General features: G+C 57.4%; 5 protein-coding genes across 5 annotated transcripts; all 5 read left to right on the top strand.

Moving 5' to 3' along the window:
* Positions 1 to 630: 630 nt before the first annotated feature.
* LDBPK_270050 (DEAD-box helicase-like protein) lies at positions 631 to 2,994 on the top strand (the record flags this gene model as incomplete). The annotated part of the gene is made up of 1 exon (XM_003861815.1): positions 631 to 2,994. The coding sequence occupies one exon, from the start codon at positions 631 to 633 to the stop codon at positions 2,992 to 2,994; it is 2,364 nt and encodes a 787-aa protein (XP_003861863.1).
* A 670-nt stretch (positions 2,995 to 3,664) lies between these two features.
* Positions 3,665 to 4,948, top strand: LDBPK_270040 (CAAX prenyl protease 1, putative; the record flags this gene model as incomplete). Its single annotated transcript, XM_003861814.1, has 1 exon — positions 3,665 to 4,948. One exon carries the CDS (start codon positions 3,665 to 3,667, stop codon positions 4,946 to 4,948), a length of 1,284 nt encoding a protein of 427 aa, XP_003861862.1.
* A 704-nt stretch (positions 4,949 to 5,652) lies between these two features.
* LDBPK_270030 (hypothetical protein, conserved) lies at positions 5,653 to 6,663 on the top strand (the record flags this gene model as incomplete). The annotated part of the gene is made up of 1 exon (XM_003861813.1): positions 5,653 to 6,663. The coding sequence occupies one exon, from the start codon at positions 5,653 to 5,655 to the stop codon at positions 6,661 to 6,663; it is 1,011 nt and encodes a 336-aa protein (XP_003861861.1).
* An 852-nt stretch (positions 6,664 to 7,515) lies between these two features.
* On the top strand, positions 7,516 to 10,605 carry LDBPK_270020 (hypothetical protein, conserved; the record flags this gene model as incomplete). The annotated part of the gene is made up of 1 exon (XM_003861812.1): positions 7,516 to 10,605. One exon carries the CDS (start codon positions 7,516 to 7,518, stop codon positions 10,603 to 10,605), a length of 3,090 nt encoding a protein of 1,029 aa, XP_003861860.1.
* A 1,085-nt stretch (positions 10,606 to 11,690) lies between these two features.
* Positions 11,691 to 12,815, top strand: LDBPK_270010 (hypothetical protein, conserved; the record flags this gene model as incomplete). The annotated part of the gene is made up of 1 exon (XM_003861811.1): positions 11,691 to 12,815. One exon carries the CDS (start codon positions 11,691 to 11,693, stop codon positions 12,813 to 12,815), a length of 1,125 nt encoding a protein of 374 aa, XP_003861859.1.
* Between the last annotated feature and the right edge of the window lie 3,036 nt (positions 12,816 to 15,851).

Here is a 15,851-nt window from a genome sequence, read left to right as displayed (position 1 = left end):
GTCGTAGGCACTCTCGGCCCTTGTCACCACGAGAAGTGGGGCTCCGGCGCTGGCAGGGGATAGGAGAGGGGGGGGGAGAGGGAGTCGTCTGAGCATACACCGCATACGGCGTGCGGTGTGCTGGGCGCTGAGATACTACGCAGAGTGAGAGGTGTCCCTCTGTCATTGGGGTACCCTTGTTTTGCCAAGTACCATAACACACCGTTCAGCTGAGAAGTTCGGATGCCAGGGCAGACTGCCAAGCATGACACAGAATTATGACAGGAACACCGCATCAGCAAACAGGTTTGAATGCTGTCCCGTTTTTTATGTTGGGGGCTTAAGGGTAAGATGCCCCACGTCTCCGAGCGGCTTGTAGGAGGTCACCACTAGGCGGGTCGAGTCTATTGGCGCCGCAGGATCCTCATTGAGGATGATATCGTAGCTTGCATGCCTTTCGCCGCCTTCCTGGTTCTCTGCGCGTGCGCCTTCTCTGTTGATGACCCAGTGTTCTCGCCCGTCTAGCATTGCATTGTTGCGATCCTTTTCCTTTCTCCTTCTCTCCCGTGTGAAAAACCTGGCTCAACGAGGAACTCAAAACGGCAAGTGAAGAGAACCACCACATACACAGTGCTTGACACAGCTGCCCTCATGTCATCTTACGTTAGTGTTTCGGGCTTATCGGAGGTGGGCGAAGATGACGCCCTTCAGCGTCTCCTGTCGTCTCGTGGCGTCTCTGGAAACTGCCCGAACGCCCTCTTAGATGCGATGCGCAAGATGCAAGCAGAAAACGTGTTTGACGTGGAGAGCGTCACTGTCGCCCCGGCGGCACAGCCACCTCCACTCGCGAAAGCGGCGAGCAAGAAGGAAGGCTCTGCGTCCCACGCGTCTGCCGAAAAGCCGAAAGCCAACGCTGTGTCTTTGCGAGAGCCGAAGAAGATCTCTTCAGGAAAGTCTCCCTCACCGACTGTGCAGTTAGCGGCCTCTGCTGTTCAGGCCTCCAGCTTTCGCGCAACCAATCCAACAGACATCGATTCTCTCCCCGCACTTGTGGAGCTGGTGCATCCAAAGCTGTTCCGCCCGTTGACGGAGTCCATGAAGATCGAGCACCTCACCCGTATCCAAAAACTGTGCTGGGCGGCAATGCTTGACAGCGATAGCGACGTCCTGGTGCGCAGCGAGACTGGCAGCGGCAAAACGCTCGCCTACGCCCTCCCCACGCTTCACCGCCTTCTCGTGGAGTGCGACAAGACACCCATCTCGCGCGACGTGGGCACCCTCATCATTATCATGTGCCCGACCCGCGAGCTTGTGTTGCAGGTGACAGAAACAGTAACCACTCTGGTGCGCTGCGCGCAGTTCATCACAGTCGGCGGCATCCACGGCGGCGAGAACCGGCACAAGGAGAAGGCGCGGCTGCGCAAAGGCCTCCCGATTCTGGTGACGACACCGGGCCGTTTGCTCGATCACCTCAAGACCACTTCTTCCTTCACCGTTGCCCACGCGCAAACGGTGATCATGGACGAAGCGGACCGGCTGCTCGACATGGGGTTTGAAAAGGCTCTGCGTGAGATTATGGAGCTGCTAGAGAGAAAATGCCACCATGCGTCCGATATGAAGCGCGTTCTAGTCTCTGCGACTATCACAGAGGGCGTTGAGCGACTGTCGCACTTTGCGCTGCGCAGGAACATTGTCCGCATCGGCGAGACACAAGACACATTCTCTGTCCCGACAACGTTGAAGCAGCACTACGTGATGGTGCCGGTGAAGCACCGTCTCTCCGTTCTTCTCAGCTTTCTTCGCTCCCAGCTGGACGCTGGTGCTAACAAGATCATCGTGTTTGTTTCAACGGCGGACAGTACGGAGTTCCTGTACCTGCTCGCTTCTCGCCTACAGTCCCCATTTCACAGAAGGTCGTACGAGGGCAAGGTGGTCACGCGCTCGCGCGGTGCTTCCATGAGTACGAAGAAAATGGTCGAAGCCGCCAACCGCCACCTCGACAACGGCAGCGCCACGGACGAGGTGGTCACATTTGAGGATGTGAGTGACGAGGAGATAGAAGGGGATGCGAGACTTGACAGCACCGCGACGTTGCGGCGCGCTTTCCTGGACGCCAACGTCTTCAAGCTGCACGGCAACATGTCACAGGTGGACAGAGCTGCCGTCTTTCACGCTTTCAAGTTTGGCACTCGCAAGTCCCACAGCGACAAGAGCGTGCTGTTCTGCACGGACGTGGCTGCCCGTGGCCTCGATATGCCGAGGATTGATTGGATTGTGCATTATGACCCTCCAATCGACCCGACAAGCTACGTGCATCGAATCGGTCGCACGGCGCGTATCGGCAACAGCGGCGACTCGATCCTGTTTCTCGCACCGGACGAGCGTGGCTACGCGGCATACCTGACGCACTTCATCCACTTGCAGATGCAGCAGAGCAACAGCAGGGAGGCGGCGGAGATGTCGGAGCGCAAGTACGAGACATTTCTCTTCTACCTTACCAAGCTGGATCCCAACTCGAACCATATGTGGATGCAGAGTACGGCCACGCTCGAGCGTGCAATCTCACGCCTTGCGATGCAGCGTGACGCCGAGCGTGGTGTGGACGCCAAGGAGAGCCTTTACCGCGTTGCTCTGTTCGCGTATCAGTCGTACCTGCGTGCCTACGCGGGCATGCCAAGGCAAACGAAGTCGCTCTTCTTCTCCACGCTGCACCTTGGCCACGTCGCGCAGAGCTTTGGCATCGACAAGAGCCCATCGGAGGTGCAGCGGGAGCTCCAAGCCTACATCCGCGAAGACCGCGCACTTGCCCGTGACAACCGAAAGGGCACCGTCACTAACTCACACGACGAGGAGAGAGGAAAAAGGAAGCGCCAGCGTGTGGAGCTGGACCACGAGGATCGCTACCACAGTATGCTCACCCAGAAGCAGCGCAAGCTGACGCGCGACTGGGCCGAGAAGAGGCGCAAGGAGAGCCCCAAGATTCGGCCGCTACAGTTCTCCGAGTTCGACGCATGAGCAGGCTTATTTCTTCAACTGGAGGAATGGCAGGGCAACGCCAGACAATGGAGAGACTTGCCGTCCTCGCGACTACGCCGAGGGCTTTGTAACTTCGAGTAACACCGAGATCACCAAAAACCGTGCTCATTCCTTTGGCCTCCGTCGCAGACGTCGCCTTTCCCAGCAGCGCGCCCAGATGGTGCGTTCTATCTGCTGCCGTGCTGCATTTCTTCTGTGCTGGGACGCAAGTGCATGGCGATCGAAAAGGAAAAGAGGAACAGCGGAACAGGTGGCCCTGTCTGGGATCGTGGCCCTTGCGCGAGCACGGGGCGGAATGCTGGCATTAGCGCACACTTTTTTCAGCGTGTGCTCCGATGGATCCACATGTGAGCGGGCGAGTCCGCATTGCATGGTCGACTTGCGCTCTTCCTTTTCCGTCTGCTTCACCCCGCCTGATCTGCCTTTGCCCGTCCCGCAGGACTCGCCCGCAGCCCTTCGCCCTTTCACTGGCACCGTTGTGTCTCTCTCTCTCTTTTCGCTCCTTCCGCTCTTTTTTCTCACACTCGCCTTGTTGTCTCTGTGGCATTTTCTGTGCCGCAAGCTCATCTAGCGCGATAGCCTCGCTTATTGTCACGTGGAGCTTCCTTTCCCTCTCTTGTCCACACCTCTTTACTGTGAGGCTCACGACATGTCATCCTCACCGAATCTCTTTCTGCGAGCGGCTGTCGTATCGCTCAATGTGATTGGCATGTGGGATGCCTACCTCGTGCTGCGCCAGCGCCGCGCTAACCAAACCAAGGAGATGCCATCGTATTTCAGGAAGGACATCACGGATGAGGAGTTTGCGAAGGCGCAGGCGTACGAGGGCGAGAAGAGCACGTTCAGTTTCCTCCAGCATCTGAAGGGACTCGTGATAACCAACATGGGTATTTTTCTGCGCCTCCCCGCGTTCCTGTACTACCTTGTTGCGCAGCGCGCGAGCTTGTCTACCGGCTCCTTTTCTCATAACTACGCCGCCGCCGTAGCCGGGGAGTTGATCTCCGTCGTACTCGACATCCCCTTCTCCTTCTACGAGAACTTCCACATTGAGGACCGGCACGGCTTCAACGAGATGACCAAGACAGAGTTCGTAAAGGATATTGTGAAAACGCTGCTTCTCCGCGTCACGCTGCTGTACCCTCTGCAGATCAAGCTCATCCAATTTGTGGTGCAACGCTTTGGCGAGCGCTTTCCGTTATACCTCTTCTTAGGAATGTCTGTGATGCTGGTTGTGTTTCTCCTGGCAATGCCAACGGTTATCCAGCCGCTGTTCAACAAGTTTACCCCGCTCGACGCGGAGTCGACCCTGTACAAGAAGATTGAACTCCTCAGCAAGGAGATGAGCTTCCCGCTGAAGAAGGTCTTCGTCGTCGATGGCAGCCGCCGCTCGCACCACAGCAACGCCTACTTCTACGGCTTTGGCAGCAACAAACGCATCGTCCTCTACGACACCATTCTAGAGCAGCTGAGGGACGACGACGAGTCCATCATTGCGGTGCTCTGCCACGAGCTTGGCCATTGGAAGCACAACCACATCTACGTGAACCTTGCCATGGCCCTTGGCCAGCTCATGCTGATATCCTACGGTGCACGCCTGGTCGTCTTCGACAAGAGGGTCTATGAAGCGTTTGGCTTCGGTGAGGTGGATCCGGTGATCGGGCTTAACATCTTCGCTGAGATGTTCTACGAGCCCCTGAGTACGTTTATCGGATACGGGTTCTGCTACGTTTCGCGGCGGCACGAGTTTCAAGCGGACCGCTTCGCCGTGACGCACAATCGTGGTGAGGGAATGAAGAAGGCCCTCTTGGTGATCAGCAAGGAAAACCGGGCCAGCCTAACACCGGATCCGCTGTACTCGGCGCTCCACTACACGCACCCGCCCGTGCTCGAGCGCTTGCAGGCGATTGACGCGGAGCTCAAGAAGCGGGAATAGTATCAAATGCTACTCGTGTCGATGCGCCTTGCCGCACGTCTTTCTTTTGTCGTTGGCCGTTTCCGTCCCTGTGCTTCCTTTGCCTTTTAGCAAATTATTTAGTGGTTGCGTTGCGCTCATCCGTCTCCTCTAGCTGCCGTGACTCCACTCTACCCCTCTTCTTCTTTTCGCATCCACCGCGCGGCGCACCAGAGCGGTGAAGAAGGAACGAAAATGCAACGTTGTGCAATTCTCTAGGATCGGCATCGTCTTCGTCAATGAATGCCGCAGTCTAGACGCGTTAACCGCCTGCCTGCGCTCGCGCGCCATTGGATGGTCGTGCTGCAGCACCGCCACCTGCCGCTCGACTGCTTTGGCGGAAGGAGTAGTGGGCGTCACATAATGCAAATGCGCACGCGCCGGGTGACGTGCCACACATTACCGGCCGTCGTAGTTGCGTCTGATACAAGGACGTTTTGCGCACGTGTATCCTTGCTGCTGCGTTGCGTGACGTCACGTGCTGCGTCGACCTCATAGCCTCTACCCTGTTTTGCGTATTTTTCCCGACGCTCTTTTTGTTGCTTTATTTCTTTTCGATATGACAGAGCGCACGCGCGGTGGCCTTGTACAGCTCCCCACTCGTCGCTTCCATCTTCACCGGAGCAGTTACACATTCCTCGATATCAGTACCCCATTTTTATCCCCCTTTTTCGCGCTTCTCTCTCATGGACGCTCAAGGCCCGTTCTTAGTAATTCCGACGAAGCGGGGCGCTGTTCCGACCTTGACGCCGGCGCAGGCGAACGCGATTCTCGAACCATCGGAGCGAATCCTGGCCACCAGCGTCTTTGAGGCGATGGACTTTGTGAAGCCGTGCATCGAGGCCGGGATGCCGTTGAGCACCTACTGCGGTCTGAGGGGGTACAAGACTGTGCTGACGCTGCGCTCGTCTTTCCAGGGCCTGCACGCAAGTGCGTCCTCCACCGACACCACGGTAGCCGGTGATAACGAGAGAGGCCGGGCCGTGGTTTCCTTTGAGAGATGGCGTGATATAGTCAAGGCGACGCGGCCAACCTTGGCGGTGGCCGTACACGACTCTCTTCCTCTTTGCGAGCCACTCAACAAGCGGCGACGCGTAGCCACCACTCGCTCCGAAACTTGGCTGGCCAAGACCGAAGAGGCATCGGACCTGGGGTGCACTATTCTGCCGTCCATCTCGGCTGGACGCACACACGAGGGTGGCTACATTGACGCCGTGCCTCGCGGTGAGAACAGCTACGAGTTTTTCCAAACCCTTCAAGCGCTTCAGCTATCGCCAAAAAAGTGCACAATGTGCGTAGCACCCAGCATTTCTGCGCTCCTTGCCGCCATGGTGAGCAACGTATCGCTATTGGAGTGCCCACTGCCGTGGGCGCTGGCCGAAAAAGGGGTAGCTCTGCTTCTCCCCTTGGAAGAGGCGACGACAACGACCCCAGAACCTGTCGTACCCCTTCTGGACTTGAACGACAACATGTATGCGCTCGACATCAACCCCATCGCTGAGGGGTGCGATTGCTTCACCTGCAGGCGGCACTGTCGCGCTTACGTGCACCATCTTCTTACTGTGCAGGAAATGAACAGCGACATCCTTTTGGTAATGCATAATCTTGCGCAGGTGGTCCGACTCGTCCGGGCCTACAGGTGCGCCGGCACGTCAACGCGTGAGGCTCTTGTGAGCCGTGTTGCCTCCGCACTGTGATATCATGACACTGGCGTGCGTGTGTGTGACGACGTGAGATGATAGTCTCGCCATATTCTGTGCGCGCTGCGTGCCTGTGTGTGTCGCTGCACTCAACACACGCAACCACAAAGGACCCCTCTGAGGTGAAAGCGGAAGTACGACGGGACAGAGACTTCCCCACAGAATCCCAAGAGAGCGGGTCGGGGCTTCGGCAACGTCCCTGCCGCTTTTCACAGCCACCGTCATTGCTGTACACGTTAGCTCACTGGTAATGAGGTGACGGAAAGGTGAGCCACGTTTCCCGTCTCTGCGTTACTGCTTGCGCGCTTCGGTGAATGTGAGAAAGCCATTGTGAACAAAAAACGAATACGCTGTTCTTTACTTCCTCTGTCTTCCGCTTTGAATCGGTCGCCTGATTGCAATGGACGTTGTGCCTGCCTCTGTGACCCCGTTTCATGCCATCCTTATCTCGACAAGGTGCTGTGATTGCTCGAACCGCACCCCCCCCTTTACGGCGCCACACACACACACACACACAGCCGCCGGAGCACGCTACGAATAAAAGAACCCCGCGCCGACTGCACAAAAATTGAATAGCAGAAACAATAGATACCGAGAAGAAGGTGACCGTTTGGTTCACTCGGCCCTTTTCACCCTTTCCCATACACCAGAGACACAGGCGTGCACACGTAGACACACGCTGCATCCATAGAGACGTAAGTCACTCCAACACAAGTAAACATATATAGACACACGCACGGGCGCCTCAGTACCCTCTACATCCTCTCACCAGTTGAACAGGCTGCTCTGCTTTTTTTTTTGCGTACACCGCTGCGACCTACCGCAAGCTTCACCGTCTCAACGAGCAAGATGTCGCAGTCGCGCTCATTTCCGTGTCGTGCCAGCGGCTGGAGAATAGGCACAATGCTGGTGATGATTGTTTGCGCCGTTGGTGCGGCATCCCAGCAGAGCACGGACTGTGACACGCTTGGCTTTATACTGGATGTCGCAGACCGCAGCTGTCAGGCGTGCCCGGCACACGCTCGCCGAGTGCAGGGGACGTGCGTGTGCGATGTGGGCTACGCGTTGCACGTAGACGCCAGCACTGGGAAGCTATCGTGTGTGGGCTGCGCCGCGAAGAAAATGATGGTGAGCGATGTGGGCGCTGGCAACGCGTCCGCGTACTGTCTCCCTTGCGGAGGAGACCGCCAGCTGACTTGCTTGGTCGATGCCACGTACGACGAGTCCGCACAAACATGTGTGTGCGCTTCGGGGAGCGTCTTGGCGAAGCAGGTGGGCACGCTTTTGCTAACAGCGGCGATGTGCGCCCCATGCGCTTCCTCAGAATGCGTGAGATGCTCCTTTCCATATGCACTCGATGCGAGCAGTGGCGTGTGCCGTTGCAGCGCCGGCTTCACGATGCTCTACGACGGCTCCTGTGTGCCCACCGAGGCGTATGATTCAATGGCCGCTGCAGCCTCAGGAACGTCGGTGGCTCTCTCTCCGCCGAACATCGACAACAGCGGCGCGGCGGGTCCTCTGACTAGAGTTTTTCCTGTACAAACGTACTCGCTCGGCGCTGCCCTGCTGTGCAGTCGCGGCAACAGCACAGCGTGCAATCTGCTGGCAAACCTGTGCGTTGTGATGAACTATCAAGTCACCGCCACGCCGTGTGCGCTGTACGAGCACATCAAGCAGAGCAAGCCATGCGACGATCCGTGGTGTGAGACGGTAGACGGGCTTCCTTGGCTGTACTACGCCCGGAGCAACGCCGATGTCTTGAGCAACGTGACGACGGAGCTCCGCCTCTCGGCGCGCCAAAAGCTGCAGCTTGTCGTGTCGGCGTTTGATCTGTACGGAAACTGGCTCGGCTATCAATCCATGGTGAGCCAAGTCAACCCGTGCTTTCTCAAGAACACAGAGCTGCATACATTTTTCGCCGCCGGTGACACACGCGCCACATCGTGCCATGTGAACTGGCATTGGTTCCTTCGCGCAAATCGCACTCTATTCTATGAGGTTTACCTTCGCCACCCGTTGAACGCATCGCGGCTGGTGCCTGTGCCCCTGCTCATCGATTACTCCAACTACGGATTCGAGCCCGCGACATTTTATGACCCGTGGCTGTACCGCGGCGGCGCCGTCGCTTCCAACGGCGCCATGCCCGAGGGCGCTTTTCGACGGCGGTTCTACGCCTACGACAACGTGGGTGGCAGCGGTGCATCACCGCTTCGCTCGCTGCCCAGCTATGTAACAGCGCTACGCAGCGCCAGTCTAGTACTGGGGACCGACCACCGCGACGATCGTTACGTTATGACCCCACTTGTCGTGCTGCAGTACGCGTCAAAAATGGTGTCTACGATAGCCGATGCAGCACCCGCGGACGACCTCGAAGTGGAGCGGCAAACGCCGCTCAACACCAGCGGTCGGTCCGATTACACACTCCACTGTGAAATGCGCTCCTATTACTTGCCCAGCACCGACTCTGTAAGCCAGGGACTGAAGGTCGCGGTTATCGTCCTGTGTTCCCTATGCTTCTTCTCGGCGTGGGTGCGCACGTATGGCTGGATGCGACGACGACAGTACCTCGTTCTTGATTGGTTCGCGTTACTGCGATTCTTTGTGTACCTGTGCAACCACATCAGCAACATGTTCTTCCTCGCTGTCGCTGTTGCGTCGTGGTACATGTTTATCGCGTACAAGAGGCAGTTGTCTTTGTCGCGCGCGATGCGGCTAGGCGACGTGTACGTGAACGCGATGCTGTACGTCGCCGTCACGGCGAAGGGGATCACAGTGCTGTACCGGCTAGCGGAGCAGTGCAACGCGGACTACTTTGTCATCGACTGGGAGCGATCCAAAGGGCAGCTGCTCCGTGAAAACAAGGTTGTGCCAGTGAGCATGTGGCGCTCAACGTTCGTGGCGAATGCGCTGAACGAGTTGCAGGCACTGCGCTACTGGTGCCCACTGCTCACCATGACGATCATTCTCCTCTTTCTGGTTGGCCTCGATTACCAGAACATGTCTGCCAGCGTCCCGCGCGGGTCGCGGCAGGTGGACAACATGACCGTCTCCTTCGGCACCCTCCGCGTCGCGATTGATACCTTCTTTTGGGTGGCTGTGGCGCTGGTCATGTACCTGTTCGAGTACCAGATTTACTATCGCTTCATTGTTGTGCACCCCCTGCAGGCGTTCGTCGACTTGTGCTCCGTGTCGAACATCTCCATCATTATCCTCTTGGAGCAACAGTGGGGCTTCTACATCCATGGCGAGTCCATTCACGCCCACGCTGAAGTTAGTATGGAGGAGTTCCAGAGCAACCTGTTTCTTGAGGCTCAGGGAAACCTACCCGTACGCGGCTTAGGGGGCCAGAGCAAGTGCCAGTCTCTTGAAGTGTATCTCGGGCCGTATACCCGCCAATATCTTTACATGTGCTACATGGAGATGCATATCGAGAACCAACGCTCGCTTTTGAAGCGCGAGCGCGCCACCAACCCGGCTCAGTGGCACTATATCCGCTTTCTCTTTTGCTTTTCACGACAACTTTGTGTCTACACAGAGACGGCCTTGGCTATTCGCGACCGCATTAACTACGCGTTCCAGCAAAGCGTGCGTCGCGCGGAGAGCACGCTTCTGGTGAAGTTTATGCTGCAAAAGTGGCTCGACTTCCCGCCCAACGTGATGTACATGAACGGGCCGCAGCGCGGCGATCATTGCGGCAAGGATCTCTTCTTCATCGACGACGTTCAGTCGTACGGTCGCGCGTTTCTGTGCGGCCTTGACTTTGATCTTTTCGTGCTCTACGCTGCTCTGTTTGCCGCGATCGACACGGCGCTGCAGAACTTCTACGTCGCCATGGTGCTGGCTTTTGCGGTGGAGGTTGTCGTTCACTTCTACCGCGTCCGTGAGGGGCTCGCGAACTTGAGTCAAAAGACAATGATTGATGATCGCTTTTTCTTGTAGACATCTCTTCTGCTTTGACTTCTCTGTTTTCGAAGAATTGGAACACCACTTCTTGCTCTTCGGGCCTCTCCGCGCTTGTTTCGCCACCTCTTATATTGTTTCGTTTTCGGTGTGACCGCTATGTCAATCTGTTGCGGCTTTGTTGTGACTCCTTTGCGCGCCTCTGCGTGTGCGCATGATGCCTCTACGCTCTCCGGGGGTGGTTTTGCTGGCCTCGCTGCGCCTTCTGCACGTTGAAATGCGCTGCCGCGCACAAGGAAGCATGAACCCTCTCCCCTGCCCATTCTGTGCTCTTTCTTTGTCTTCAGATACCGCTCTTTCTCTCTCCCTATAGAATCGCGCTAAGTGATGCAGCGCACATGAACCGTGAGAGACCCGCAAGCTGTACATGCACTCTCACGCACCTGTGTACACAGAGAGGTGCTTGCGGATGCACAGATGATGGAGGGTGGCAAGATCCAATTTAAAAGAAAAGTATATATACATCTAAGGGCCACCTTCAACGCACTTTGCCAGTCCATTTGCAGTGGCAACGAAGGCAGCGCGGCCTGGCAAAATGCTTGCCCCTCTCACCACTACCCTGTATATATATTTTTGCACCCCAGAGCTTTCGGGGATGGGAAGGCCTTCATTGTTCATCTACCACGCTCCTCGTCAACGCCTCCTCGCTGTGCCTGCCCTCCCTCCTCCCTTTCTGTTTTGTTTTCTTCGCTAGTGACTGGGCATGCAACGCCAGCGGCTCACCTTATCCCTCCCCTTCAGCAGTCCCCTATCTTTTTGCCGCTCTACCGACGTTCTCTCTCCCTTGGTAGATGCGAGGCCTCTCGCGCACTGCCCTTTTCAGCGCCGCTCAGCGTGCGCGCTTGTCGTGCAGCTGGACTGGTTTGGGCTGCCTTGTGACCGTGCCGACTCCTGTTGCCCGTACGCCCCCAGCACGCGCGACGCAGCAGCGATGGGCTTCGACCTCCCGCGGGAGCTCAGGTGCGACGGGGCCGCAGACCCACCACCCCTCTCCCACGCCTGCTGGGCGGCGCGACGCCTTTCTTGGCGTTTTGCAGGTCACCTCCAAGAACATTACGACCGAGATGGAGTCGAAGGTTCCTTTACTTCTGTACTTCATGGTTACCAACCACCCCGAGGTGAAGCAGTACACGGAGTTGCTTTGCCACCAGGTGGATCAGGCGAATCGCCGCCTCAAGGACGAAAACTTCGGCGACGTGTATCAAGAATTTGGCGTGGACGCAGGTCTCGCGATCAAGCTTGGCATGGTAGACTGCCTACAGGAGCCGGGGCTCATGTCCAAGTTTCACATTGATCCGCACATGTTCCCCTTGATCTACTTTGTGCGCAACAAGGTGTTCTGCGACAAGATGGCCGGGGTGGTGACCGAATCGCAGGTGAAGGAGGCCGTGGAGGCGTTTATCGACTACGCCAAGTTGGAATCCAAAAACGAGTCTGAGGGCGTCTCCTTATTACAAAAGGTGAGGCGTCAGGACAATGACGATGAAAACGCCATGACCCTCATCGCCGCGGCGCACGGCAAGATGCAGGCCGGCGACCCTGCGAAAGGCAAGCAACTCTTCGAAAAGGCACTTCGCATGTCCATGGAGGACATCGAGATCGTGAAGAAGCGCTACGGTGTTCCGGAGAAGAAGATGACGCCAGAGTTGTGGGCAAAGCTGAAGCGCGAGCCCTGCTACAACTCGGCTCCAGAGGCTTTGTGCGGACTTGCGATGTGCGCCATGGCATCCAAGCAGCGAGACGAGGCATTTCGTCTCGCGGCGCGGGTGCGCGAGGAGTTCCCGTTTGCTCCGCAGGACATGCGCGGCGTTGCGGAGGCCGTTGTGCGCATCGAGCTCATTCAGGTAGTCGACTACGACCCCGACACGGACAACTACATGCGACTTCTCAAATTCGACGAGCTCGTGAGCGAGCCCGCACAGTTTTACAAGCACCACCTGAAGCGCGCTGTCGCCTTTTACGTGGAGGGAGTGGCCGGGCAGGCGATTGAGGAGTGCCTTCGCCTCATCCGCGCGGAACCGAAGCTGCTATCTGCGCTCAAGGAAGGTGGCATTGTACCGAAGGATCTCCGCTTAGGTCCCACGGCCGTCACACCCGCGCGGCAGGTCATTCGAGCCATCTTTGAAGCGCTGGGACCCGCCAATGAGCATGCAGAGAAGGGCCGTAAGCTTCTTCAGCTGTATCTCTAGCTCGTCATGGACAGCGCCTGCGGAGCGGACTCCCAGAGGACTAGGGAATAGCGAGCCAGTAACGGCGAAGAGACCAACAGGAGGCGATGACCTCCAAGCAGTGCATCGCTTCCATACGGTGCAGGTGAAGGCGACAACAGCAAAGCGACCGGAAAAAAAAAAACGCTTTACTTTTTCCATCAGCGGGCGCCTGTGCAGGATTTATCTTGCTCTCTCGTCTGTGCATGCGCGGCCGTTGCTCAACCGCATCACACCAGAGAACATTTTTTCTTCTGCCTTCGTGCTCACCCTTCGCACCGAAACGGTACCGCGGACGCTGCTGCGGGGGCAGCCATGCGCCGCCAGTATGACATATACCCTGCAATACCTGAAGGAATGCACTAGCGCTGCTTGCGTCCAGATCAAGGATGGGGGGGGGTCGTATCTGCGACCCGCTGCAGCTTTCAGCGGTCATCGTAGGTAACGCCTTAGCACAGGTACTTTGTTTCTCCAGCAGTGCTGCACGTACCTATACAGGAGGGGTCTCCTTCTCTCCACTCGAGTTGGTCCGTCTTCTGATACCGTGCACGCAGAACAGGCTTCTGCTCGATCTGAGCATTGGCAAGGACAACACGTCCTCTCACTGTGCTCCCCTCCCCCTTGCTGAGCACGTGGGGTAGGGGAAAGACAAAGTCTGCGCCTCCCATGGTGACAAGCGATCCTGCCGCGCTACGCGTCACGATTGCCGCACCGAGGCATGCGCCAGCGTCGTTAAAGGCTGTGCTTCTGCGGACCTTGTCCGCAGCTACGCGACTGATGTCGACGACTTGGCCACTCAAGCATCCGTTTCTCATTCCATAGAGAAGGCTTGCGTAGGCGGCCATCGTTTCATCCTTTAGGCTGACTCTCCACACCGACACGCCGACTTGCTCCACATGCTCCTGGCCAACCGCTCCTATGCGTCACACCATTTCACCCATTCGCTGCCCAACCTGGAGCTTCTCAGCGTTGGCTACTAGACGTCCATCAAGCTTGCCGCCTGAGAGTTTGCTTCATTCAGTCACACGCTCCTGCCACTGCAGCGTGCGAAACTGAAGTGGTGACACCGTTCTTGCCAACTGCCGGTTGCTTACGTGTGCCGATGTCTTGCGCCGTTTGAGTCCTTGCCGACTTTACCTCAGCGAAGGAGACAATGCGACTCACAGCACCCGCCGTCGGGAACAGTGACCTCGCGAACTTTGACACGGTGGGGTCGTGTCATCTGCTGCTGCGCGTAGACGTCGAACTCGGTGTACGTCTGCGCCGTCTGGTGCCACTGTCTGTGGCACCGAACCTTCCATAGCCCGTCCCCGAGGACCGTGGGGCGACAGCCTTTGGGACGCCCCCTACACCTGTTCCCCGTCGGTGTGCGTGATTTTTGCTTGTTGCGAACACACTGCAACTCTTACACAGCTGAGGGCTGCTTCCCAAGCTGCACGAGAAACCTGCACTGTGCCGCCGCCTCTTCTACTTGGTGAACTTGACCGAGTATCCGCTGTTATGCGCCGACTATTTCACCTACTTTCATGCGCTGACCATCCTTACCCTACTCACTGGCTCGCCATTTCTACAGCGCCTCGTGACTGGAGAGGGCCTCATACATATTCTTGACGGTCTCGACGCAAAGTCTATTCCTTGAACCCGTCCATGCGAGCGGTGCCCCTCAACTGCGAATATCTGCTACCGCTTGCAGGAGCGCCTCGACTGAAGGGGTTGCCCGCTGCTTACAGTGGTTTGCGCGCATCATCACCCCGGCTCAAACGTGCGCTGAGCTCGGATTCGTCGACCTGGACAGCTACCTCGTCCACTCGTCGAGCCTGGCACCTTTACTGGCATCTTCACCTCTTACAGGCATCCTTGACAACCGTCTCAATCGCCTGAGAAGCATTGTCTTGAGTGCATGATCCCCCCTCTCGCCAAAAACGAAAAGAAAAAACACCACGATACCCTGACAAGCGGGCGGAAAGTCTACTCCGGAAACGGGAGCAGATTGTCGTAAGAGATCCGCTACGACGACGTCAGCACTCGACATTGCTCTTGCTGTCATTCTCTTCGTCTCTCGTCTCTTCTTGTGCAGTGCTTTCTTGCACTGTTTGGTTCTGCCCTCGATCGTCTGTTTCACCTTCGGTCCTGTGCTACAGGCGGCAGCAAACAACGGCGCCCGCTGTCCTCACCTGATCAGCAAGGAAACGGTAACCCTGCTTACCCTCCAAGCAAGGGAAAACATGGTGTAAACAGCGGTGCGCTGTGGGGCCCCCGTCTCTGAGTCTTTACAGCTGCCAGTGGGCTCTTGCACGCTCTTTTCTGCGTTCCCAGTATCTGACCAGGACCGTTTCACCCCCTGAGAAGAACGTGGCAGTGGCTCACGGTGCACGATCCCGGGTGCAAGCCGCTCGCTACTTGCTTCGTATCTGCATGCGTTGCGTATGAACGAGTGCTCCGCTTCCAAGATTTACCTCCTGCGAAGGAGGTGGTGTGCTACCGGTGGCCAGCTTGTAGCCCGCTTGCAACTGACGAATCATACTGCCGCATGAAGGGCCCTCTTTGAATGAGGACGCTGCGGTGGCCCTGCGTACCGGTGTGGCGGTGTCTGTGGGGAAGCTGTGTGGCACTTGGCTGTGGCCTTTTCCTTCGTGAGGGCCTTCGTCGTATGCTCTCCGTTCTCAGGGGATGCAAAATATCTCTTTTGCGCAGGGACAAACGCTCTTCTTCACCCTTCAGTGCTCGTCCCTCGCCCTCTTTTCTTCCGCTCACTCGTCTGCTGCCTTCTCAAACGCCAGCCTTTGCAGCAGCGCTGAACCGCCTTGGTCGTGGTTCTCAGTGGCTTTGCGCGCCCCGTCTCCGTAGCGGGACGACCACGAGAGAGAGGTTGCTGCGTCTGTGCAGGCGCCGGGGCGCGCAGCTCGTTGAAGGAGGGGGAGGGACGCCTACTTTTTCTTTTCGTTCGGTGTTCTACTCTTCTTGCCTCCCGTGCTGTGGCGGCGCTTGGGGTGCAGCGGCGCTTGCCGTCGCTTCGCC

The sequence above is a fragment of the Leishmania donovani genome, chromosome 27 (assembly GCF_000227135.1).
Source record: "Leishmania donovani BPK282A1 complete genome, chromosome 27".
NCBI classification, from domain to species: Eukaryota; Euglenozoa; class Kinetoplastea; order Trypanosomatida; family Trypanosomatidae; genus Leishmania; species Leishmania donovani.
Note: the sequence above shows the minus strand (reverse complement) of the source record. Positions and strands in the feature narration are given on the sequence as shown.